We start from the raw sequence: 26140 nt of genomic DNA on the forward strand, positions 1-26140 counted from the left end.
GTTTCCAAAATACCACTTAAAATCAATAAAAGCATAATAAAATAATAAAATCATATGTCAAATAAAGCACTCTGTCACACAGAGAAGTTGAGGAAATGAGTATAAGCTCAACTAATACACTGGACCTAGGTATGGTTGATATCAATAAACTGGTAAATTCATAGTGGATCTATTAATAGTAAAATTGGGACTGCATGACACTCCACATGAAAGTCAGGTCACGTAGTAGAATTGGGTATTAAATCCGGGGACATGCAAATTTTGGCCATAGACAGTGTCAGAGACCACAACCCCCTGAAGGGGAGAGACCAGTTGCAAGAATTTGTCAGTCTTTTTGGAAATCAATCTTTATTGATAAGCTGTCCATCTTCAAGTCGTTTTCTCTTGACGCAGGATATACAACTGTCTGTAAGTTATTCTCTGAACTTAATTCCTTTATGTCACGAACACGCTCCCAGCTGCCGTGACTTTGGGGTGTTTGCTGTATGAGGTCACACACGATTTCAGCCCGCAGCCTCTCTCACCTATCACACAGGTTCTAGACCTACGGCCCCAAACACAGCACTCTCACACCCCCAGACACTTCAGGTTCTGCCACCACCTATTGGGTACGGGCAATAGGACCCCAATACACTGTGCCACACTGGCACACAGGCGTCTAGTCATCCACAAACTAACAAGACCCACACCAACACACAAAATGTTAACTCTTCACACCTCCAGACTGTTACACAAATGTAAATACAAGCACACACAGCTTGTTAATCAAATGTATCAACAACTCACACACTGGCATTCAAAAGGTTAACTTGGTCGAGCTCTCTTCTAACAGGCTAATGGATTCGTTAGAGTATCAAGGACACAACTTATTAAATTATAGATTTAATATACAAAAATACAGGGCATACATATAAAAAAATAATGAATAACAATTAATAGATTGACATAACAATCAAAGCAGTTTAAAATGAAAAGGGTTGAATTCAGAATAGCACTTACTTGGGTTGCATAATCTGTGCCATGGGGAATTGGCTAGGAAGATGGACAGCTTATCCATGTAACTTGATTTCCCCAAAAAGTCTGACCGTTTGTCCTTTCAAAACACAGGTTTTTAAGCAAAATGAAATGGGATGGTCTACACATGGGCAGTGTTTAATGCTAATAGGGGGGCAGGGATGTCCCCTGCGTGTCACCTAAGGCCTGTTCAAAACTATTCCTAAGTGTTGGTGGCAGTTGTGGAGAAGTGTGGAAGAGTGTGCCTGTGTTGGGAAAGGGACCAGCTAAATCTATAGAGTGTGAGAGAGTGTGAGGCTTAGGCTGGAACCCTGTGTGTTCCCTTACAGTAAGCTTCAAGAGAAGATAGAGGTAATATATTGTTTGACTGTGTGAATATATGATAAAATATTAAATCAGGTGCTATTCCTGACAGTTAGATTATACTTTTCACATCAAAATACATACAAATTTATAATACCAATAAAAGGATCCAAATTCAGATCAATTTTTGCACTGTGACATTTGGTGCAAATAAGAAAGAATGTATGGTAAAGGAATGTGGAAATTCAACTTCAGGCTATTCTAGGATTAAAGGGTAAAGCACCATTTAATAGCAGTAGGATGAGGGAAGCTGAATTAAATGTGAGACTGGAATATTAATTTAAATTAAGAGAAGATGGTTTTGAAGTGAGTGAAGAAATAGATGAGAGGCATAATGAGAGGAATACAATTACATGGAGACATTACGAAATGAAGAAATTTGAGAAGTGGTCAAGGTTTATTTTCAAAATAAATTGTTCAGTAACTTTGGGGATGAACGCGGTGGTTGATGCAGATGGACAGGAAGTGAAAGGTTAGGAAATCAAGAGTAAATGTAAGAATTTGTATAAGAAGAAAGAAAGAGATGAAAAAGTGAAAGTATGGGAAGCATTGGAAGAGGGATTGGTCAGCATTAATGAATTGGTCAGCATTAATGGGTAACATAAATGAGGATAACGTGAAACATGTAGTTAGTGGGATGACCAGGAATAAGACACGAAAGGAGGATGGGTTATCAACTGATTATTTAGTATCTTGCGGGAATTAGTAGGTAGTGACGATGGCAGGGGATATATGCAAATTTATGTGGAGGAAGCAGTGGTTGTTTTGATATTTAAGAAAGGGGATAAAGGAGATTTGAAAATTTGCAGATCAATTACCTTATTGAATGCAGATTACAAAGTATTTGTGAATAAGTTGAGACAAGATATTTAGCAGGTAGTGCATGACGATCAAACTGTGGTGTGACTGGGAGGAGTACTGCAAGCAATTTAATTTATCAAATAGTGAAAAGTCCTAAATCTGTCAAACACTCATCTTTGCTGGATTTAGGCATTCTCCCTATTTAAGAAATCCTCTCTGGAAGGATTACTGTTACTAGAGCTTGCACTACTATGTTACAGAAAGTAAGCAGCAAAATCCAATGTTTGACCATGCGGTTTATGGGTGGCGCTGGTCTTATAAATTAAACGATAATTTGTTTACCAGAAAAAACTATATGTGGATTCTGGTTTCCTTTTTCACCTGCTTGCTCACTTTTGATTTGCATGTATGCTTTTTGGTTTAGTTTCATGGTTTGGAGGGTGTGAATATCCTTTATTCACTCTTCCACAAGATCTAGGAGGTTGTGTGATCCTGAGCCTCCCATCTCCCTGCACCCTTTATTGCTCCCGCCTTTTGGGATCCAATGATCAGTTGCTCAAAAGTAGCTCTGATGGATCCTAGGCTACAAGGACCAACAAGCTTTGCAGTGCAGGAGGCATAGAGATCTTTACCCCTGCCAGAGGGCTCCAGGGGTTGTGGACAAAGGGGTCCTTCTCCTTTATGAGAGACTCTGAAGACTGTATCTTAGAGTACTTTTTGGCACTTGGGTGATATTGGCCACACATCTCAGGCTTTCTTGAAAACAGAAAAAAGGAGAATCTGAGTTCCTTTCTCATGATCATTTTACAGCTCTACATAGATTATACTGGGGAGTGAAAGGCACAGATTAATGGCTGCATTTAATTAACTGAAAAATACCAGCATTCTTTAGACCTTTCTGACACCGGCCTATCTCTAGATATACAGAAAAACACATGCAGAAAATATAACCGATTTATTCTTAACATCCTTTTCAGAGTGTCAGTATGGGGTAACGTGGCTGGGAAATGATTTGGACGGTTTCTAAATTGTAGGTCAATGCCAAGGACAAGTTTATATTGTGGAACTTCTGATTCATGTTTCCCAATTGAAATCTAAAATGCACATTCTGTTTCAAAAACTATACAAGACCCTATATTTATTACTAAACCAATTAACTGACTGACTCATTGTGGCTTTTAACTTATTCAGTGCTGTAGACTCAGCCAGCACATACGTTATAGAAGCTTATCAGTTAGGGTTTACTTTGTATAAATTTTATTTCCAAAGAGCAACTGCAAACTGCTATGTTTGGTTAGATTTCTGTGGTCATACATCATTAAAACCTTCTGTTATCTCAGATTTACAGACAAAATATGCCTTTCAGCTAGGCTGTCATGATAACCTAATGTATTGCTGAGAGTAAATACTGCACTATTCCCTTGTTTCCTAGTATAGTAGAGAGTCCTCTATTATACAACACGGATAATGCTAAAACTGCAACCTAAATCACTAATGAGCCACTGGTATTGGTTGGTTTACTTATCTGTGGGCCTCCGTCAGTAGGAGGGCAAGTTAGCACAGTTAAAGTGTACATCCAACCAAAATATGTTTTAACTATTTAGTATGTGGGCACATATGGAATACAGTATGTACTTACCTCCTGCCTCCAGGAGCATCTCAGCTCCACTTTGCTGCTGTGAGCTTATCATGGCTGACCAATGCAGGGATTATTATACAGGCACACCTGCATAGTAAACATCCATCACCTGTGACATGTCCTGGCATTCTATTCAATGCAGCTATAGCAGTCTGAACCTGCCATGAACAAAGTACAAGAACATGTAAGATATATAGCCTAGAAATATATCCTCTCTTCAACTACAGCTGATTTTTGCATACCCCTATTTTTTTGGTGATGGAAATCATAGGATTGACATGAGATCTGTGCAGGAAAAAAGAGCACCTCTCAACACCTGCTGTCACTAGGCATGACTCTAATGTGCCTAATCCTAAATCTTGCCTGCATCTAATGTGCAATCAGAATATTCTCTATGAACTTGCTGGTATGCACCTCTCTGGCTGTAATGTCCTTTCACATTGTACTGAAATGGTGGCATCTATATGGAAATCAACACACAAGGAGTATTTAATCTGGGGGCTCATTTACACACATTTGTGCTTCAAATATTCAGAGAAAAAGTTGCACATAAAAATGCATACTTACCTGTAAATATTGAGTCAGATGTATAACAAACTGTGTCCAGCTGAAAAACAATAGCCTATACGTCAGGCATAAAAGGTGTATACTTATGTCCAATGATAGTATAGAGATATAGATTGAAAGCATTAGTAGTACATGGTGCATTACCCTATTTGTAGAGAGCATAATAATATCATGAAATGTCATACACAACAGACAATATTGTCTTGAGAGTCATTAATAAATGCGACAGTCACATTTTCCATATAAAATGTAATTAAACACAAACACCTCCACATCTGTTGCTATTACCTTTAAAAATCCATTGGGAATCTCCCTTCCTGCAATGGTCTAAATGGATATATCAATAAGTAATGTGAAGAGATGGCAGCAACTTTATACCCTATAGCTGCAAACCTAATTACTTAAGTACTATCATCTGGAGATATCAATAAGCCACTAGCCTATTAGAAGCGACTAGACAGTACTGGTATAATATCATACATACTGTTGCACCAGCCCTTCAGTACCCGCAAGAGAAACACCACTGAAAAAAGTGTATCTGGGGATACATCTTCATCTAATTGCGTTGCACTTACATGAATGTGTGATTACTGTACTCGGCCTGTCTTTGCCTGTCCTTTTTCGCATCTCCAGGTGTAAGGAGACACTACTTACAATGAGTCAATGATATTTAAAAATCTATGTTCTGACATATGCTAATGCATTTTTGTTGCTCATGTGCAATGTACAGTACAGAAATGCATATCTTACACAAGAAACTTATGGCCAACTCTAAATGAGGCCAAATCTCAAATATACAAAATATATACAATATGTACAAATATTATACACAATATAATTTAGTTTTTTATATACATTCTATGCTTAATTCTTATAGTGCCACAAACCCCCAAATTGTGACTCTTTTTGAACACAATCCTCCTGTGCACTTGTCTCTCCTTCGGTTGTAATATGTACATATTTATAGTAAACTGTATACTTCACTCTCACTTGTTTCCCAAATGTATCTGACCATAAGCATCCGTTCAAAGTAACTAGGAGTGTGCAGAAGTGGTATATCCAGGCACTGGCTGGCAAACATTAGCCTGGGGGACGAGACTCGGTTCAGCAGTCTATTCGGTTCAGCAGTCTATTAGGAACATTTTAAAGGAAAAAAAAAAGCAGGCAGTCCAATGACCCAGCCCAAGCCAGCCCCTGGGTATATCTGACTTTCTGTTGATCAAAACCTAGTTCTAAATCTTGATTTATACATCTTACAGTATAAAAACTGCAAATTACCTTCATAATGTAATTGGCCTCCCCCACTCCCGTCTCTCCCCCCTCCGCTCTATGCTCAATGCAACCGCAAGACTTATCTTCCTCTCACGCCTCTCCTCCTCTGCCTCCCCTCTCTGCCTTGCCTTACACTGGCTCCCCTTCCCCTACAGAATCCTTTTCAAACTACTCACCACCACTTACAAGGCTCTCTCCCACTCGACTGCCCCCTACATCTCTAACCTCCTCTCCATTCACACTCCTGCCCGCTCCCTGTGCTCGGCCAACGACCTCCGCCTCTCCTCCACTCTCATCACCTCTTCCCACTCCAGAATCCAAGACTTTTCCCGTGCAGCCCCCCTTCTCTGGAATGACCTCCCTCGTTCCATCCATCTCTCTCTTACTCTGTGCTCCTTCAAACGTGCACTCAAAACTCACCTCTTCCTCAAAGCCTACCAACCCTCTACTTAACCCCCATCTCCTCCCATTAGCTCGTCCTCCCTTCTCTCCTCTTGCCTCAACTGGTTCCTCTTGTGCCTGGTCTGTTTACCCTCCCTTAGGATGTAAGCTTGTATGAGCAGGGCCCCCTCCCCTCCTGTCTCCATACCTGTTCTTCCGCTCCGTCTTTACTGCATATGACTGGCCAGAGTTTCTGAAGTATTGGTACTTCTTGTTCATTGTTCTGTATGGTTTCAGCCTGTATAGTTTACTGTTAGTACTGTATGCGGCGCTGCGGATACCTTGTGGCGCCTAACAAATAAATGATAATAATAATAATAATAATAATAATAATCTAAAATAAGTGATGCTATGAATTTGTTAATATTGAGCAACAGTGACTAATCCTTTAATACTTGGATATTATGTCCAGTTGGCAGCTATAAACAAAGAATGTGGCATTTGTTCATAATGCAGACACCACTTGGAAAGACCTGTCTTTCGATTCACTATTTGATCGCTGCTGCTGCTGCTGCTGCTGCTAAAGGGAGAGCAGAATCCATGATTTTCAAGTGGTGTCCTTATTATAAACAAGTACCCAGAGTGTAGGTTGCAGCACTATTTTATGGTCTATTATAGGTGATTAAGTGTAATAAAATAATTATCTTTTCTCCTTGTCCAGGCAAATAAGCCAGAAACAAGCTATGAACGTCGATGTATTGAAAAACATGCTGTAAAGCAGAATGAAAGGTTAGATATTATTATTCTTTATTTATATAGTGTAATCATACTATGCAGCTCTTTACAGAGAATAGTCCCCATTGGAACTTACAGTCTAAATTCTGTACCACACTCACACACATTAGTGTCCATTTTGACAGAAACCAATTAACCTACTAATATGTTTTTGGACTGCCAGAGGAATCTATAGTACCTGGAGACACAAACTTGAGGGAGAACATATAAACAAAATACATGCAACTTGTAATCTAGCATAAAGATATGTCCATCACAAAGATGCAATAGTCACAACCAGGGTCGGACTGGCCCGCCGGTGGACCGGACTATCCACCGGTAGGCCCCAACCCTGAATCGCTCCCCTCTTCATTGGTGGGGGGAGCTAGAAACTTTAATAGAAAAAGAAAAAAAAAAAAATCACGTGACCGCAGCGCTGGCTCCGTTCGCACTGAATGCCGGGCGTGACGTCATCACGACCGACGTTCAGTGAGGAGTGCCGGCAAGACAGAGGAGAAGAAAAGGAAGAAGCAGATAGAAAAGGTAAGTGATAGGGGAGCATGGAACAGAAATAGGAGTATGGAACAGAGAAGGGGGAACATGGAACAGAGAAGGGGAAGCATGGAACAGAAATAGAAGTATGGAACAGAGAAGGGGGAACATGGAACAGAGAAGGGGGAGCATGGAACAGAAAAAGGAGTATGGAACAGAGAAGGGGGAACATGGAACAGAGAAGGGGGAGCTTGGAACAGAGAAGGGGGAGCATGGAACAGAGAAGGGGGAGCATGGAACAGAGAAGGGGGAGCATGGAACAGAAATAGGAGCATGGAACAGAGAAGGGGGAGCATGGAACAGAAATAGGAGCATGGAACAGAGAAGGGGGAGCATGGAACAGAAATAGGAGCATAGAACAGAGAAGGGGGAGCATGGAACAGAGAAGGGGGAGCATGGAACAGAGAAGGGGGAGCATGGAACAGAGAAGGGGGAGCATGGCAGAGTGAAGGGGGAGCATGGCAGTGTGAAGGGGAGCACAGACAGTATGGCAGTTTGTGAAGGGGAGCCAGGAGAAGGGGGGAGCAAAAGCAGCATGGAGGGTGCAGTGTGATTATAAGGAGGCACATCATGGTGATGAAGGGGCGCAGTAATGTGTGTGTGATGGCACAACGGGCTTGTGGCAATGTAATGTGTGTGTGGTAGGTGGTGGCTAAATAATGGGTGCTTTTCTTTGTAGGGTGAAGATGGGGCAATTTAATTTTATAGTGGGGACTATTAATTTAAGATGGGGTGGTTTATGCGCTATTAATTGAATGTGGGGCTGAGTTTGAGGAGCATGAGGTATATTTATTAAATGTGAATATGAATTATTTAATGGCAGTGACGGTTGCAGGAAATAGGTATATTTATTATATGTAAATGTGATTAATTTATTGCAGGGGCTGTCTGTTGGGAGGGAAATAGGTTTATTAAATGGGAATACTATTACTTTTATGTTGGGGCTGGAGGAAGTCCTAAGTATTAAATGTGGGTCCTATTGATTTAACGCCGGGGCTGGTTGGAATTTTCTAAATGTACCCATTATTTTTTCCAAATAGGACCCCTCAACATTCCAGGATCCAGACAAGCCGCAGCCAAAGAAACCAGCAGCCACAGGTGGTGACAAGAACAGGTAGGACAGTCTGTCAAATGTTCTGAGTCTAGTGCAGGCTTGGCTAACCTGTGGCACTCCAGGTTTTGTGAAACTACAAGTCCCAGCATACCCTTCCAGCAATAGGCTGCTATATATTGGTAAAGCATGCTGAGGCTTGTAGTTTCACAACACCTGGAGTGCCACAGGTTAGTCAAGCCTGGTCTAGTGGGATAATCCCAATTTTTGGTGACTGTTCTGCCCAATCTAAGGTGCAGATCAAGACTGTACTCTTTATTCACACTGCATTCTTTATATACTACACTATTGTGCTAGCTGTCCTTTGTGGGCTGACCACTCCCCCTCTAGTGTCTGGTCTCGCCTCTTTGATGGTTGGCCACACCCCCTCTGGTGGGCCCCTAGCGTTGCTGTCCCCTGGTGGGCCCTTCATGCCCCAGTCCGACACTGGTCACAACCATCAAAACGGAAAAATATGTCACTCCTATAGGATGTTCAAAGATATATATTCTAAAAGGCTTATCTTACGGATACAAGTCAAAATCGTTCCAAAAATTGTTATGGTTTTTCCACCTACTTCTTTGTCAAGGAATCAGTTAAAGTTCCCAACAGGCTTTTACTTATGAGAGACACAAAGCAATGTATAAAGCATGGGCTGGTTTGATAGGAGCGGAAATTTAGAGCTTGATTTGTCATGATAGACAAGGAGCAATAGAAGTTACCTCAAAATCCGTAACAATATGAACTGGCTCATATGTCTAGGCTGTGGCACATTATAATATGTTTGGGGTGGTAACTCAGGTTTGAATTCCCAGACCGGTCTCCTGCAAACTCAGCGGGGGATGAAGAGCTCGCTGTGCATAACAATAAACTATTGAAATATTACAGCTGTTTGTTGCAAAATGCTTGAAGTATGAGGCTTGCTGTAAATATTAATTTACTAGATGCTTGGTGGGTTGTAACATATTATTATGAATAGACTGGATATAAAAAATTATGTGTGGGGGATAGCTAAACATTAAAATATATATGAAGGGGTGACCCATTACTTCAGCACTGCCCAGTTACACTATAACATTATTCCGCTACTGCGTCTAGGATCCAGTCCATGTTGTCATTGTGTTTGGCTGTAACTGCTACAACTTGTGAGCGATTGTCCAAATAAATGGGTAAACTGAGTGTGCCTCTGTGTTTAATTTCAGCTTCCTTCAGTCACAACTATGTCGGTCAAATAAAGTATAGAGTCTAGGTGTGGGTCGCACAAAATAATGACTTCACAAATAGTCTTACTAATCGGTAACACTGAAACATATTATGATTATGATTTTATGATTCATATTAAGATTTTAAAAAGCAGTGACAGGTTTATATGTTATCATTCTGTAATTATTTAACAGTGAATCACGAAGGTATGAGCAATCCCATAATATAAACAACTGGAAAGTCAGCATGTATAACCACAAGATATAAATACAATAATTATTGTGTAAGCAATTAACCATAAACTGTCTACAGAACAGATTTTAATAGGTAATAAACTCTGTTGAGTCTTTTTTTAGCAAGACAAGTCAACATGAATTAGGGACATATTAAATACAAATCTACTGTAGCTACAAAACTAAAAACTGATGTAAGCCAAGAAATATTTGTAATGGTATATATTGTATTTCTGTGATATTACAAAAAACTGTTATGACACATAAAATATTTATTGTAATTTTGAGAAACAACTGTAAACCTCCAATATGATTGAAAGGCCATAGAGGTATAACAAAGATTAACGTGAGTAGAGTGAACAGATATCTGCTGTGAAGCCTGATGATGAGTGAACATGTGCCATGAATAGTGCTATTATGAAATAAAATCATGAGTTCTTGGCTTTGAAATGTTACAACATATTTATTTCCATTGTACTTCCAGCAATAATGTGCCACTGTTGGTAATATAGAAAAAACTCCTGAGATGCCGATCAAATATGGTCACGAGAGAGCCAACATCTTTATGTCCTCGCTAAGGATGGACAGACAGAACGGTGGTGGGAAAAAAATGAAGAAGACCAAAAACTTCCGTTCTATATCCAAGTCTCTTATACTTTGCAATACCAAGAACAGTGATGATGGGTCCAGTCTGGAGGAGAAATACTCTGAAATCTCCGAGATGCCACGGTCACAAGAATGTGAGTCGCCCCCAGCTGATAAACTACACATAACTAGCACAATAACAGATCCTATGACCAGGAAAAGTATCTTATCAAAGGCTGCCTCTAGTGACAAAACTCTAAGCAAGACATCTCTTAAGGTAAGTGAAGTTTTGTGCAAGGGATATATATATATACACAGTACACATTTAGATGGTGTTCCACAATAGTTATTGTTATATGACAGATTTGAAAGATCAGTTCTACAAAAATAACATGTTTCTATAATTTACTAAATACCATTCTACAGTACTGTAAAAAATATTTTAACATTTATTCATGAAAAACAAAATGCTCATATACTTTAATGGAACACAATTGATTAGGGGTGTAAAAAATAATGTTAATATCAAGAGACAGGTAATCGAGTCAAAGAGCCATAGAAGATGCGTGCTCACTGAGATATTGACAAATTACTTCTATATCTAGACATGAGTTGTACATTTTTTTTTTGCAAAAACTTTTTATTAAAGAATAACAATCAGAAGAAAGGGCATTATTACAAAAAATTTAATACAATAGCAAGTACATATGAGGAACAGATTCATAAGGACTCAACAGTAGCCAAGCCAGAGAATACATTACAAATTCTGGGGCAAATCAAACGGGTCAGAGAAACTCAAGTGATAATGAGAGGCCCCCACTCAACAGAACGATAAGTATTTTTAAGAGGGGGAGGGGGGAATACAAATCTAACAGAAATGGAACTATGGGAGGAATGTGTAGGTGGTAAAAGGTGAAGGTGGGAGGAAGGGAAATCTCAAGAATCTGATTCATAGTCTACAATGAAAAAGGAAGCACAAGTTGGAGTAAGGAGAAGGCAGGTGTATGCATTACAAAAAAGGGAGGCTGTCTAGATAAGGTAGAATACTACTCAGTTTCCTGGAATTCTCAGATCTGAAACCAGCAGAGCCTGAGGACCGCAGAGACAGCTTGGAAAGACAGTGGAGAGGTAAGTGACAGGACCTGAGAGCCTGATGTGACAGTACCCCCCTTTTGGGGGTGGACCCTGGACCATCTCTTGGACTTCAAAAGGAATTTTGCATGGAAGATACAGACCAAGCATGGAGCATATACATCAGTGGCTTTAATCCAGGCTCGTTCTTCTGGTCTGTAACCACTCCAAACAATAAGATACTGAAGATGACCATGACGAATCTGTGAATCGAGTATCCTTGCCACTTCCAACTCAACTCCTCATTGAGTTTGGATTTTAGGAGTCTTAGGGAGTGCAGAATGAACCATATTCAAGACCAAAGGCTTCAACAAGGATTTCTGGAAGGAGTTTGGGATTCGTAGATATGGAGGAAGTTTGAGTTTGTAAGCTACTGGATTGATGACTCTCTTTATGGGAAATGGACCAATGTAGTGAAGGGGCAAACTTCATGCAAAGCACCTTAAGCCTCAGGTTGTGAGTGGAAAACCAGACTTGATCCCCTGGTTTGAAGCTGAGCATTGCTCCACATTTGTGATCAGCAAATTGTTTGTAACTGGAGGAAGCCTTTTGTGACTGGATCACTTATATATAACTTCTGGTATAAATTTATTTAAAGGAAATAGGGCAGGGTGCTTATTTATATAATTGCACATGCACTTATTTTTGATATTGTGCAGATTTTGGTAAGGGAAATCTTTAATATCTGAGACCAGGGGGAAAAAAAAAAATCTTTTTTTTTTGTTTTAATCTTTCTAGAGAAGATGCCTTATTTTTGATGTATATATCTGATACAATAAGCCTTTGTTTAGAAAACCTTTTGTATATCTTGGTGTAAGGAAATGTCTTGTTTGGGGTTTACAACTTTTCCTGGGGAATTCTTTTCTTTGGAGGAAATGTGTATTCTGCAACTGTTGGAAGAAAGGACTCATGCTAATCTCATGCTAATTAGACATTTTGATGTGTGTTACAGCTAATGGTCTTATCATAAACTTGTAGAACCAGATGGAGAGGTATTCACCTATAGCAGCCGCCTTTCCCGTAGAGCTCATTATGTTCACAGGTACTCGGATGCCCCCAGAGTAGTACTGGTGTATGAACGTACCGTAGTGCAGAGTAGCGGGGTACAGCCCCTAGTGTGGTCAGGAAACAAGCTGTGGTCTGGGTCCGAAGCAGGTAACGTGGTCAGGGTCAGGCAAGATGTCAGGCTGGCAGAAGACAAGGAGAATCCAGAACTGAAGCAAAAAGTCAGGGCAACAGGCAAAAATCCAGTCCAATAAGCAAACCCAAAGGGTCATACACGGAAAATCCAACAGCAACAGGTTCAAAGGCACAAGAGCTGGCAAGTACACAGTAACTGATAACTATAACCGGCATGGAGGCTAATATACAGACACTGGCCAATGGTAGCAGGGGACCACTAGCCGTGTAATCAGCCACATGGGCTGCTTAATGAATATTATTATTATTATCATTTATTTGTTAGGCGCCACAAGGTATCCGCAGCGCCGCACACAGTACTAACAGTAGACTATACAGGGTGAAACCATACAGAACAATGAACAAAAAGTACCAATACTTCAGAAACTCCGGCTAGTCATATGCAGTAAAGACGGAGCGGAAGAAGAGGTATGGACATCCTAAGGGAGGGTAAACAGACCAGGCACAAGAGAAGCCAGTTGAGGCAAGAGGAGAGAAGGGAGGACGAGGAAAAGGGAGGAGATGGGGTTTGAGTAGATGGTTGGTAGAGGTGAGTTTTGAGTGCACGTTTGAAGGAGCACAGAGTAGGAGAGAGACGGATGGAATGAGGGAGGTCGTTCCAGAGAAGGGGGGCTGCACGCGAAAAGTCTTGGATTCTGGAGTGGGAAGAGGTGATAAGGGTGGAAGAGAGGCGGCGGTCCTTGGCCGAGCGCAGGGAGCAGGCAATATTTAATAGAATTGCACTAGCTGCACAGCGTCCCGACTGTTGCCTAGGCAACGGCCAGGATGAAAACAGGAAGTGACGCGCTGGTCATCATGGAGACTGCCGGGACACAGGTGAGTAGGCTAGTAACAATGTGTGAGGGTCATAGGACGATGTAATTAGACTTGCTGTCAGATGTCAACTGTGTCCAAATTAAGGCAGGATATCACAGCAAGGTTTAAAGATATCACAGATAAGTATACATAAGATAAGTTTCCCTTTACAATGCAGCGCCGCTTGAAATTTAATTGCCGAACACGCTGAACACGCGGGTGTTGAAGAACCCGCACGTTCATACATTTATCCCCAGTAGTTTACAGGACTGATTTCAGTGGATCTGGCCCCAAAAATTGTAATGGTGTTGTTGGGGAAAATTATCTGGAGGAAGTAGAGCAAAGTCTAGTGAGGCACAAAGGGAGGGGCCAAGTGATGAAAAACAATGGTATTAAGAGCTGCCTAGTCACAGGCTCTATAATAAAAGCACCATTCCACTCCACAGTACAAATAGCATCAGCTGATTGTTGGTGAGAGGACAGATAGCCAGAGTATTACAGCAATGAGAGGGGTCTGTTTTTGAGTGACAACCACATTTGACAGAGCAGCACCGCCCGCAGGCCTAGACACAGCATCACTGGTGCCCCTGGAGATCTTCCACTGCAGGATGGCAGCAGCTTCCACCAGACTAAGGTGCGACAGGAGTATGTCACCCACGATGCAGACGATATTGATGCAGCCAGGAAGGGCACTTGAGCAGCCGCAGTGGGCCGGGGCTCAGAGACCGAGTCCCCAGCTCAGAGTGGCATGAATCAGGTCTGCAGGGAGAATTCTGGGTTCAGTTGTAATTTTGGGTCCCAAGCGCTATGACGGCAGCGCTGCTTTATCAGAGGTAATTTAGAGAACTCTTTCACATTTTTGGGGGATGGGGAGACCCCTAATTAAGGCACCAAAAGAATCTTGGATGGAGGAGCAGAGTCAAGAGACATCCACCGTGATAGCAGGCTAATAAACGCCCCCGAGTTGTACATTTTAAGTCTAATTTGCCTCTGGGTTTTCCATCTTTGGGAAAATTAGTATGGAAAATGAGCTAGTTTGGCATATATCTCTGGATCAAAGCCTCTATATGAAGAATTTTGGTAAGTGTAACCTTTCCTGTTTTAGGCGGATTACACTGGGGACCTCCTGATGCATGTATAGGGTTTACCACTTTTCAGCAGTGAACAAACAAGCTAATAAATTGAAGTCGTTTAATGGTGGAAACCCCCCTTAGAGAGTTTGTTTTCTTCATGTTAATCTTTATGTTAATGTTCTTGATAAGCGGTTGGTAATTGCTGAGTGAACTTAAAGTGTAATTCTTGATACACATGAACAGCTGTGTATCATCAGCATAGAGGCAGTAGCTAAACAAAAAGAACTTGAAGAACTTGATGAGGGAGCCAAGAGAAAATACATGGAGGGAAATGACGACACTGATCCTTGATGTACAGCCAAGCCCTTAACAGCTGAAGAGGTATTGCCAAAGAAACATTAAAATTGCAATTTTAGATATGATGAGAACCAAGATAGGATAGTTATAGAAGATGGAGTAGACATCCAAGCCAATTGCAGCTGATAGTCCAAGAGAATTAGTATTGAATAATTCCGTTTAGATTATGTGGTATGTGGGTCATTGGCAACTTTTGTCAGAGCAGTTTCTGTTGAGTATTTTGTGTGAAAACTAGATTGAAATTTATTAAACTTACATTTACCCTGTGCTAAAAAAAAATGTGTTATTGTAACTTATTGCAGTGAAAACAATTACTTATCATCACAATTTAACAAACTTTTTTTCTTGGGTGGCAGAGCAATACTCAGCTGCCATGCCAAAGCTAGCAACTATGGGCAGAGTTATTTATCTCTCTGGAGGCCCCCATTCTTTACTACTGAGCATGCCCATGGGCTTCTAGATACACTGCTATTAATAAATAAATGAAAGTTGTTGTTTTGATAGTTTTTTTTCAGTTCTGTCCTTTTACTAACACCAAATCCTAAATCCTGAGTTGAAGGTAACAGAGTAGGCACACTTAATAATAAAATATTTTAACACATTGATTAAATATATGTATTCACATTGTGGTTTGTATTTGTACTTAGATCAAACAGTTAAAACTATGGATAGTCATGCCCAAAAGTTTTGAGAATGACACAAATATTGATTTTCACAAAGTTTGCTGCTTCAATGTTTTTAAACCTTTTTGTCAGATGTTGCTATAGTATACTGAAGTAAAATTACAAGCATTTCGTAAGTGTCAATGGCTTTTATTGACAATTACATTAAGTTTATGCAAAGAGTCAATATTTGCTGTGTTGACCCTTCTTTTTGAAGGCCTCTGCAATTCGCCCTGGCATGCTGTCAATCAACCTCTGGGCCCCATACTGACTGATGGCCGCCCATTCTTGCCTAATCAATGCTTGGATTTTGTCATAATTTGTGGGATTTTGTTTGTTCACCCGCCTCTTGAGGATTGACCACAAGTTCTCAATGGGATTAAGGTCTGGGGAGTTTCCTGGCCACTGACCAAAAATTTTGATGTTTTGATCCCTGAGCCGCTTATTTATCATTTTTGCCTTATGGCAAGGTGCTCCATCATGCTGGAAAAGGCATTGTTCATCACCAAACTATTCTTGGAAGGTTGGGAGAAGTTGCTCTTGGAGGATGTTTTAGTACCATTCTTTATTCATGGCTGTGTTCTTAGGCAAAATTGTGAGTGATAAGTTCAATGGTGCAATAAACTACGCACCCACACAGAAAAATTTGATTTTGGTTACTATTAAGGAATTCACCAGCCTCCTCTTTAGAAGGTCCAGAGCTTTGATCGTCAAGACTCAGTGTTTTGAAAATGCCCAGCAGGCAACATTGTCCTAAATAGAGTCAATGGTTATCCTATGCAGGATCCAGTGCAGCACAACCCTCAGGCTCTGAGGCCACTGTAATGTGCGTATTGTCGCTAACCAATAACGATTGTCGAACCTCGATTTGTGTTTCCAACGCACAAATATTTATTCGCAATAAGTTGAAAAAATATGCTCAAGCGATGTAATAGTAAATACAGCCGTTACTTAACGCAGGCGCTCTGGATCCAGTGCAGTCATTCAATCCTGAAGTCTGGGGACAAGAAGTCTGCACTCTGGATCACAAGCTGCTGCTTATATACACAATCAAGTACAGTAATACAATGAAGATGGTATGGCTTGCATCTATTGGTCCGGGTCTCAGGAATGTCCAAGGGGTCGTCAATCATTGGCTGGTTCATCCTAAGGAATCCAAAGGAGGGGGTCATCTCTGCAGGGGGTATGCTCTGCTCTTCCCGCCAGAATTCCTTCCTCTTAAGTAGTTCATAATTCCCTATCATTCATAACTTGCGTATGCACTCTGCGATTCCCTCGCAGAGCGCACCAAACAGTAGGATATGTAACAAGGTTCATTATGATACCACTCATGATGTTATTCCTTTAACCCGTTCTGTGTATTTCACTAATATGCATGTAACTCTGATATAACATATAAATACTACTATATTTCGACATAACTGACTATGTGTTGCAACTACCAATAATGTGTACTATTTTATAAGTATGCGTGTTTGTGCAAATGTATGGTAAAAGACCAATTACTGTTGCTGCCACGTGTAGTGGATGCGTACGCCCTTTCACGCCGTAGCGTGCCCTTGTACGACATAGCGTACCGTACGCATCTTTTCAGACAAAGACAACCAAGTTTGCTAGACTTTAATTGAAATGACTTTATCCAATTTGCTGACTTCGACAGTTCCACCCTTTGATAGTGTAATAAACTATCACCCAATCACCGTTTCAAGTTCAGGATTATACAATACTTCTTCACAGACCATGATCTCGGTATCTGGTACCACCCTTTCAGTCTCTTTCTCAGTGTTACTCTTATGAGACCGTTTTCCACACTTCAACACAGTAGGAACACATTTGACAACTAAACCAATTGCTAAGATGACACCCAGTATAAGGAGAAGGAGCTTACCTACACTCGCAATCATTTCCTGTACCCACTCCCCCAGACCAGAGAACCATTTTGCTGGGTTCAACCATGAGAACCAACCCGCCACCTTTTCCCCGACCTCATATAACGAAGAATTATGGCTCTTTCGAAATTCCCATTTCAGCTGCAAAATTTCATCCATCTTCCGGTCTATAACCTCTTTAGGGTCTTCCGTATTATTAGTAATGTACGTGCAACATTTGACACCGAACTGGGTGGCCAGTGTCACACAGTACCCACCAGTAATAGAGGTGAGATAATTTAGTACCAGTCTATGTTGCACCAACTCCTTCTTGTACGCTTGTAGCTCCCTTCCAGTATACCTGAAAGTGTCATCATACATCTCGGTGATATTATCTATTAATTTAGCTAGGTCTTGGATATACTTAAAGTTTAATGTTCCCCGAGCGGTCCTGGTGAGATCTAGAGCAACCATAACTTGGAAACCAGCAGTTTCACTAATCAATTTTGTAGCTATGGGTTCCTCACCAGGAATCATATTTCTCTTGCCACGGTGTTCATACTGTGTGTGTATGTATGGTGGTGATGTAGTCTTGTGAATATCTACCATTTCTTCATGAGTAATAGTCATGATTTCAGGAACCAGTTTAGCTAAGAAACACAAGCCCTTGGAACTCGGAGTCACCCAGGAATAAGCTTTCCTCCCACAAACAAAATACACATCATCAGGGAGAACATAAGGAACAGTATGCCCATGAATTATATCACACAGAGTTTTGATAAAACTACCCATGCCTAGTGTCTCCATCTGCTCTAGACACGTGTCGGCATTAATGATATTTTCACATTTATCTGTAGAGACTTTTCCAATAGATACCTTCTTATGTTTGGTTATACGCCCTAACTTGTGACTTCCATCAGCATTCCTGCCTAGTAGTGACCTTGTGGGTCTCTCTCTAAAATGAGTGTGGCGAGCCATTGTCTGATCTGATAGGTCAGCCTCCCAATTCTCCAGGCGCTTTGCATGAGATATGTTTAGGCACAGCAACGATCTGCCTATGGAGTATTGTCGAAGCGTCAGACTAGGGGACCTAGTGTTATTGTACCTCCCTTCTATGGGCCTCCCACCCCTTAATTCGAGTACTTCGGATATGTTTAGCGGGAATGGCACTAGTCCTATGTTATGCTGCCCTTGAGGCACGTGAGAGCACACCCAACACTCAGTTTGGTTTAGCACCTTACCCACCAGGGAGTGATAATCCTCCAATGGATGCCCGCCTATATTCAGAGTACTGGGGGACTGGCATCGTTGGATGCATCTCTCGTCAACTAGGGAGTTGCAGAACTTGCAGATACAATACTCATCAGACAATAGCCCCTCACACTGCCTCCGAGTTCCTGAGCTAGCAGACCTTTTCATAACCCCTGGACCAAGTTTGATAATGGGCTGCTCAGGATATCCTATTAACTTTTCTTCGGCCTCCATTTCATCCGTATCACTCCCAGAACTCTCCTCCATCCTCCATTCTCCTTCACAAAAATAGAATGTCCTAGAAAAAGTAAAAACAAGGAAAATCCTGGAACAAAAGAAAAACAAAAACCGCCACTCCATCGCTGGAAAGATAGTTCTGAGGCAACGTCTCTGGTTCAGGTGTCTTAACTGCAGGCTTTAGGTCTCCCGGAACAGGCTCACAAGTGACAGCTCTATGTCGTCGGTCTGAGTCTTGTCTTGCACTTTCTCCGGATTATGGACTCTCCTGCAGTGGGTGGAATGGACCCAAGTGTCTCTCTCTGCAACCTTCAGTGATGTAGTACTGGTCAGCAGCACTTGGTACGGGCCTTCCCAACGGTCTGTTAAACAACCTGAACGTAAGAAATTGCGGATCATAACATAGTCTCCAGGTTCAACATCATGACAGTTCGTTTCTGGCATACCAGGTGACAGCATTTTTAGTTTTTGTTGTTGTTGTTTCAGCTGTCTACTCATTCTTATAAGATATTGTACAGTCACTTCATTATTACACTTTAAGTCGTCTTGTGGACTCACGATCAAATGAGGTTGTCGTCCGAACAGTATCTCAAAGGGGGACAGATTAAGAGGAGGTCTAGGAGTGGTTCGAATGCTGTGGAGGACCAACGGCAAAGCCTCAGGCCATGCCAACCCAGTTTCAGCCATTATCTTACCTAGTTTGTTCTTGATAGTACCGTTTACTCTCTCCACCTTACCACTGGCTTGTGGTCGGTAAGGGGTGTGAAGTCTGCTACTGATTCCCATGAGTTTACACATATTTTGGAAGACATCACCAGTAAAATGGGTACCCCTATCACTTTCAATGATTCTAGGGATACCGAACCTACACACAAAGTCTTGTACAATTTTCTTTGCAGTGAACACAGCAGTATTAGTGGCTGCCGGATATGCTTCTACCCAACCGGAAAACACATCAATACACACTAACACATACTTCAGATTCCTGCACGGTGGTAGTTGGATATAGTCAATTTGTATTACCTGAAAAGGTCCGTCTGTAGGAGGGATGTGGGATGGCTCAGTTGGAATAGTTTTCCCAACATTTTTCCTCAAACAAGTAAGACATGACATTGCTTTCTTACCAGCTTGAGAGGAAAATCCGGGAGCACACCAGTATGCTCTCACCAGTTTGCACATACCTTCTTTACCCAGGTGAGTCAGGCCGTGTGCTGCTTCAGCCAGGCTTGGATAGTATGTTCGGGGAGCTACAGGCTTACCTTGTCCATCCCTCCAGAGTCCTGAGGACTCTTGACCACATCCCTTCGCCTTCCAGACCGCCTTCTCCTGCAGGGAACACAAATCTTGCATTTCAATTAATTTCTGCGTGTCTAATGTCTGAAAAACCATCATAGTCTCGGTCGATACAGTCATAGGTTGCCCTGCTGCCCATTTAGCAGCTTCGTCTGCCCTGTTGTTGCCCAATGACACTGGGTCTTCTTCAAAGGTATGGGCTTTGCACTTTATGACGGCTACTGTTCTGGGTAACTGTATCGCTGTCAGAAGTCCTTTTATGTGTTGTGAGTGTGCCACTGGTGTACCTGCTGCTGTCGTAAAGTTTCTAAGACGCCAAAGGGCCCCAAAATCATGCACTACCCCGAAGGCGTACCTAGAGTCAGTATATATGTTGGCTGATTTACCCTCTGCCAATTCACACGCTCTCCTTAGTGCTACTAGTTCCGCCACCTGGGCTGAGTGAGGTGGACCAAGGGGTTCAGCTTCTACCACATCCTGATCATCTACAACAGCGTAACCAGTACATAGCTCTCCTGTCTCTGTCTGTCTATGGCAACTTCCGTCTGTATAAAACGTAAAATCTACATTTTCTAAGGGGGTGTCACATATGTCGGGCCTTGCAGTAAAGGTCTGATTCAGGTGTTCCATACAGTCATGCGTGTCAGTATTCTTGCCTAACTCATCATCAACCAGGGTCTCCTCACCTCCCACCCTTTGTGTCTCTTGAGACACATACGGAAGGTATGTAGCTGGATTTAGGGTGCTACATCGTTTGATGGTGATGTTTGAGGGTGCCATCAGGGCTAGTTCCCATTTTGTGAATCTAGCTGAAGAAACATGTCTGGTTTGGGCTGAATTTAACAGAGCTGATACAGCATGGGGTGTATAGATGGTTGAATTATGTCCTAATACTACATCCTCGCTCTTACTTACTAGAAGGGCCGTTGCTGCTACACTTCTGAGACATGTTGGGAGTGACCTTGCCACATTGTCTAATTGTGCACTGTAGTATGCTACCGGTCTGCTAGCGTCACCATGTTTCTGTGTGAGGACACCTGCTGCACAGCCATCAGCTTCTGTACAAAATAGCTCAAAAGGCTTTTCATAATCAGGTATTCCCAATGCAGGTGCTCTTGTCAGACTATCTTTAAGATTAAAGAACGCTTGCTCCGACTCTTCTGTGTGTATGACACGTTCTGGTTTTGAGGAAGAGACTAGCTCCTGCAATGGTAATGCCAGAATAGAAAAACCTGGGATCCAGGACCTACAGTATCCACACATCCCCAAGAAAGTACGAATCTGCTTCTGGCTCTGCGGCAGGGTCATGTGTTGTATGGCCTCAATTCTGTCGGTTGTCAGGTGTCTTAGCCCCTTAGTGAGGCAGTGTCCTAAGTATTTGACCTTAGTCTGACATGGCTGTAATTTATCCTTTGCCACCTTGTGCCCTGTTTGTGAAAGATGAAGCAACAACAATTTAGTATCATGTAAACATGACATAAAAGAATCAGAGCACAACAACAAATCGTCCACATATTGAATTAGAACAGACCCATTGTGGGGTTGAAAGGATTGCAAACAGTCATGTAAGGCTTGGGAGAAAATACTGGGGCTGTCAATGAACCCCTGGGGTAGTCTGGTCCATGTGTATTGCACTCCCCTGTAGGAGAATGCAAAAAGGTATTGGCAGTCAGGGTGAAGAGGGACTGAAAAGAAAGCAGAACATAGATCAATGACAGTAAAATGACTGGCAGACGGTGGAATCTGCATGAGGATGACAGCTGGATTCGGCACTACGGGGAATTGGCTCTCAACAACTTTGTTAATTCCCCTTAAGTCCTGGACTAATCTATAGCCCCTCCCCCCACTCTTCTTCACAGGGAAAATGGGACTATTTGCTGTACTGGCTGTACGAATTAAAATCCCTTGTTGTAACAGCCTCTCAATAACAGGATATACCCCTAGTTCCACCTCCGGTTTTAATGGATACTGTGGGATTTTTGGGGCTATCCTACCACTTTTTAGATTGACCATGACAGGGGCTACGTTTGCCATCAGTCCAGTGTCCTGTCCATCTCTGGTCCATAGGGAACCTGGTATTTCCAGCAACATCCCCTTTACTTGAGATGGACTTTGTTCTATAACAGGAGAGTGTAACATTAACCTTGGAGGGGTGTCCAATATGTCCTGTACCTCCTGTGCAACCTTCTCGGGTATATCTAGGAACACACCATCTGAAGTACAGTATATGACACATCCCATTTTACATAACAAGTCTCTCCCTAGCAAGTTAGTAGGAGCCGCTGCAGCCAAGAGAAACGAATGCTTAGTATGCAGAGGCCCGATAGTAACTTCGGCGGGTTTAGTTAGAGGATAATGTAACACTTTTCCCGTCACCCCCATAGCTGGAATAGTTTTGCTGGTCACCTGTAGATTGAAAGGAGAGGTTATCACAGATCGGGCCGCCCCTGTATCTACAAGAAAAGTTTGTTTCCTGCCAGCTATGTCAACTATCATTGTTGGTTCTTCACTCTGACTCTCAGTTAACCTCACTGGCTGTAGACTACAGGTATGACCTGACCCCTAGCGCTGACTATTGATTTCCCGCGCAGCATTTGCTGCCGTAATATGCGCGGGTAGATGTGAGTCTTCTAGTCTATGTGAATCCTTTCTTGGAGGATATCTATGTGACCCACCCCTATGTGTATTGGGTCTTTCTTTATTACAATCTCTCTTGTAATGTCCTTCCTCGTTACAGTTGAAACACCTGATCACTTTAGGTTTCCTGTTATATGGGTTGTATGCTGGTGGTCGTGTATGCACCCCTTCTAGAGCCTGTATACTTACCGTCATTAACCTATCACTTTTCTCTTCCCTTTTTCTAAAAAGGTTCTTGTCATGCTCCACAGCAGACTCCCTAAGGAAGTCTACCGTGACGCCTCTCCAATTAGGTAATGTGGTTTGTACTCTCGTCTTTAAATTTTCCCTAAGGCCATCCATCAGTACCCCTACAGCTACCTCTCTGTGATGTGGGTCCTCACTTATGTTGGATATCCCAGTAAATCGTGCAATCGCTGTTATAGCTCTAGCAAAGTAATCTGAGGCAGTTTCACTATCCTTTTGTTTAATGGTGAAAATCTTACTCCAATTTACTACTACTGGAAAACAGATGGCTAAGTGTTTGACAATTTGTTCTATATTCCGTTGGTTAATCTCATCAGTCAGGGTGTCATCTTCCTCCAACAAACAATCTCCAATAAATTTTTGTATGTTAGTATTGGGAGGAAGACACGCCCTCAACACTACCCGCCAATCCTTACTGGTTGGTTCATGAGCATTCCCTAAGTCTTTAACAAATTTCTGACATTTAGCTAACTCTTTTCTAGGATCTGGGAATTCAGTCATAATGGAACGTAATTCTGATCTAGTCCAGGGACAATGCATTGTAACATTTCTTAAAGGAACTATACCATCCTTATCTGGTTTCCCATTGGGAACTGATATTGTGCGGACCGGGAACACACCCTCTGGTACACTAACTTCAGGGGACGCTACAGGATTTACAGGCCCTAGATTTAGAACACTTTCACTCCTAGTGATCACGCTACTCTCACCTATCTCAGCCATTTTCTCATACTTGCGCTGAGCCTCTAGTACATTAACAGCATGGGCAATGGCCGAAATCACAGTGGGTTCATCTTCGTTTTCAGATACACTTGATTGAAACTGATTTAAAACAGGGTACAACTTAGTAATTTTTCTATTTTCAGTTTTAACAACGGCTGTACTTACCCCTCCCGCCACATAAGGTGGCGGGGGCGCGCTTGCGCTGAGTTCGTCACGCTTCTCAATGGTTACATCCGCCTTGCGCGCGCTTTTCGCCACGCCTATTTCCGGTTTGCATTCGCTGCTCTGCCACGTGTTACCTTCCATTTGCCACAATTTTAAACAATCATTATGTCTATTTCTCTTTTTCGTTGACTTGATCAACCATATTCTATCTTTTACAGTATTCAGTACCTCTGCATTAAAACTCCCTATTGTTGGGAAAGGCCTATCACAAGCTTTGGTCATCCCGACCCACGTGTCACAATACACAGTTGCATATGCACCATACTTCTTACACATGAGAAACCTCGCTGAACCAATAGGGCCTTCCTTAGGCAGTACACTGACCATCTCTAGCGTATGCTTAGCACCCATGTTGAACAATATACCTTCTACCCGGAACACAGACACACCGCAATGCTCTGTTCCTTCCGGCCAAATGTGAAATACAGACACACCGCAATGCTCTGTTCTTTCCACCTAATAATTTCAACTCTGTTGCTATACTCACCGCTAGAGATCTATAATCCTCGGTGAACGTATTTCCTTTAGCCGCGCTCACTCGCTTTTCCCTAATACAGAAATATCACTGTGGGCCCCAAGGGCTATCAGCTCCTCGATACCCTGGCTAAACCACAAAATCTGCTGAGTTTATTATCGCTGGGAGCGCAAAGTCGATACAATCAACCTGCCTTTCCAGTATAATTCCTCCTAGCTGCTTCACCAATTCGCACTAACGGTGCGACCGGATCGCACTGCCTACCAATACTAATTATTAGCAAACCTTGCGATCTATTGGTAGCGCTTTGCGAAAACCCAGTTTTCGCATTCGGTATACCTGCCCTGTATACCGTCCTTCAGTTGGGCAATCCGCCTCGTCAGACAGCAACTGAGCACCTCAACAATAAAACAGTGTATCTACGTTACAACATCACACACTATACACCTTTTCTGCGCAGAAAATCAAAAGTTCCCAACAATAGTAATAATGTCTCAGAGGCTTTCACAAGTAATTATACTATGCATGTATAATAACTATCAACACGATTGTTTAACCACGTGGCAAGTTTACCGGAAGTTCGCGTACGCACAGCAGGAAGTACACATACGCTAAACAATGCAATACAGTTAAAACGCACAATGACAGAAAAAAGAAACAGTTTTCTCTTTTGTCCCTAGGTTCTAGTTAGCGTGCCCTAGATAATGCAAAACGGACATTCGGTTTCGCAACACAGAGTAAAATTCAGGTTTTGAACACCATGCGTTCTTACCCGTTTATGACGCGTCTCCACCCTTTGTTGAGGAACCGAAATCCGTTGGTCTTGCGTATCATCGGCAACGAAACCTCCAAAGCTCACGAGCCCCCAAATTGTAATGTGCGTATTGTCGCTAACCAATAACGATTGTCGAACCTCGATTTGTGTTTCCAACGCACAAATATTTATTCGCAATAAGTTGAAAAAATATGCTCAAGCGATGTAATAGTAAATACAGCCGTTACTTAACGCAGGCGCTCTGGATCCAGTGCAGTCATTCAATCCTGAAGTCTGGGGACAAGAAGTCTGCACTCTGGATCACAAGCTGCTGCTTATATACACAATCAAGTACAGTAATACAATGAAGATGGTATGGCTTGCATCTATTGGTCCGGGTCTCAGGAATGTCCAAGGGGTCGTCAATCATTGGCTGGTTCATCCTAAGGAATCCAAAGGAGGGGGTCATCTCTGCAGGGGGTATGCTCTGCTCTTCCCGCCAGAATTCCTTCCTCTTAAGTAGTTCATAATTCCCTATCATTCATAACTTGCGTATGCACTCTGCGATTCCCTCGCAGAGCGCACCAAACAGTAGGATATGTAACAAGGTTCATTATGATACCACTCATGATGTTATTCCTTTAACCCGTTCTGTGTATTTCACTAATATGCATGTAACTCTGATATAACATATAAATACTACTATATTTCGACATAACTGACTATGTGTTGCAACTAC

General features: G+C 42.1%; 1 protein-coding gene across 2 annotated transcripts in view; it reads left to right on the plus strand.

Annotated features, from left to right (window-relative positions):
- Positions 1–26140, plus strand: part of IL16 (interleukin 16) — a 102637-nt gene that overhangs the window by 19341 nt on the left and 57156 nt on the right. The window contains exons 2-3 of one of the 2 annotated variants that reach the window (XM_075207889.1): positions 6759–6826; positions 10374–10751. In XM_075207889.1, the coding sequence (XP_075063990.1) occupies positions 10416–10751 (336 nt within the window). In that variant the 5' untranslated portion in view covers positions 6759–6826; positions 10374–10415. The remainder of the gene's footprint in view (positions 1–6758; positions 6827–10373; positions 10752–26140) is intronic. The other variant, XM_075207891.1, reaches the window with a different exon arrangement.

This window comes from Mixophyes fleayi, chromosome 4, assembly GCF_038048845.1.
Source record: "Mixophyes fleayi isolate aMixFle1 chromosome 4, aMixFle1.hap1, whole genome shotgun sequence".
In the NCBI taxonomy this organism is placed as follows: domain Eukaryota; kingdom Metazoa; phylum Chordata; class Amphibia; order Anura; family Limnodynastidae; genus Mixophyes; species Mixophyes fleayi.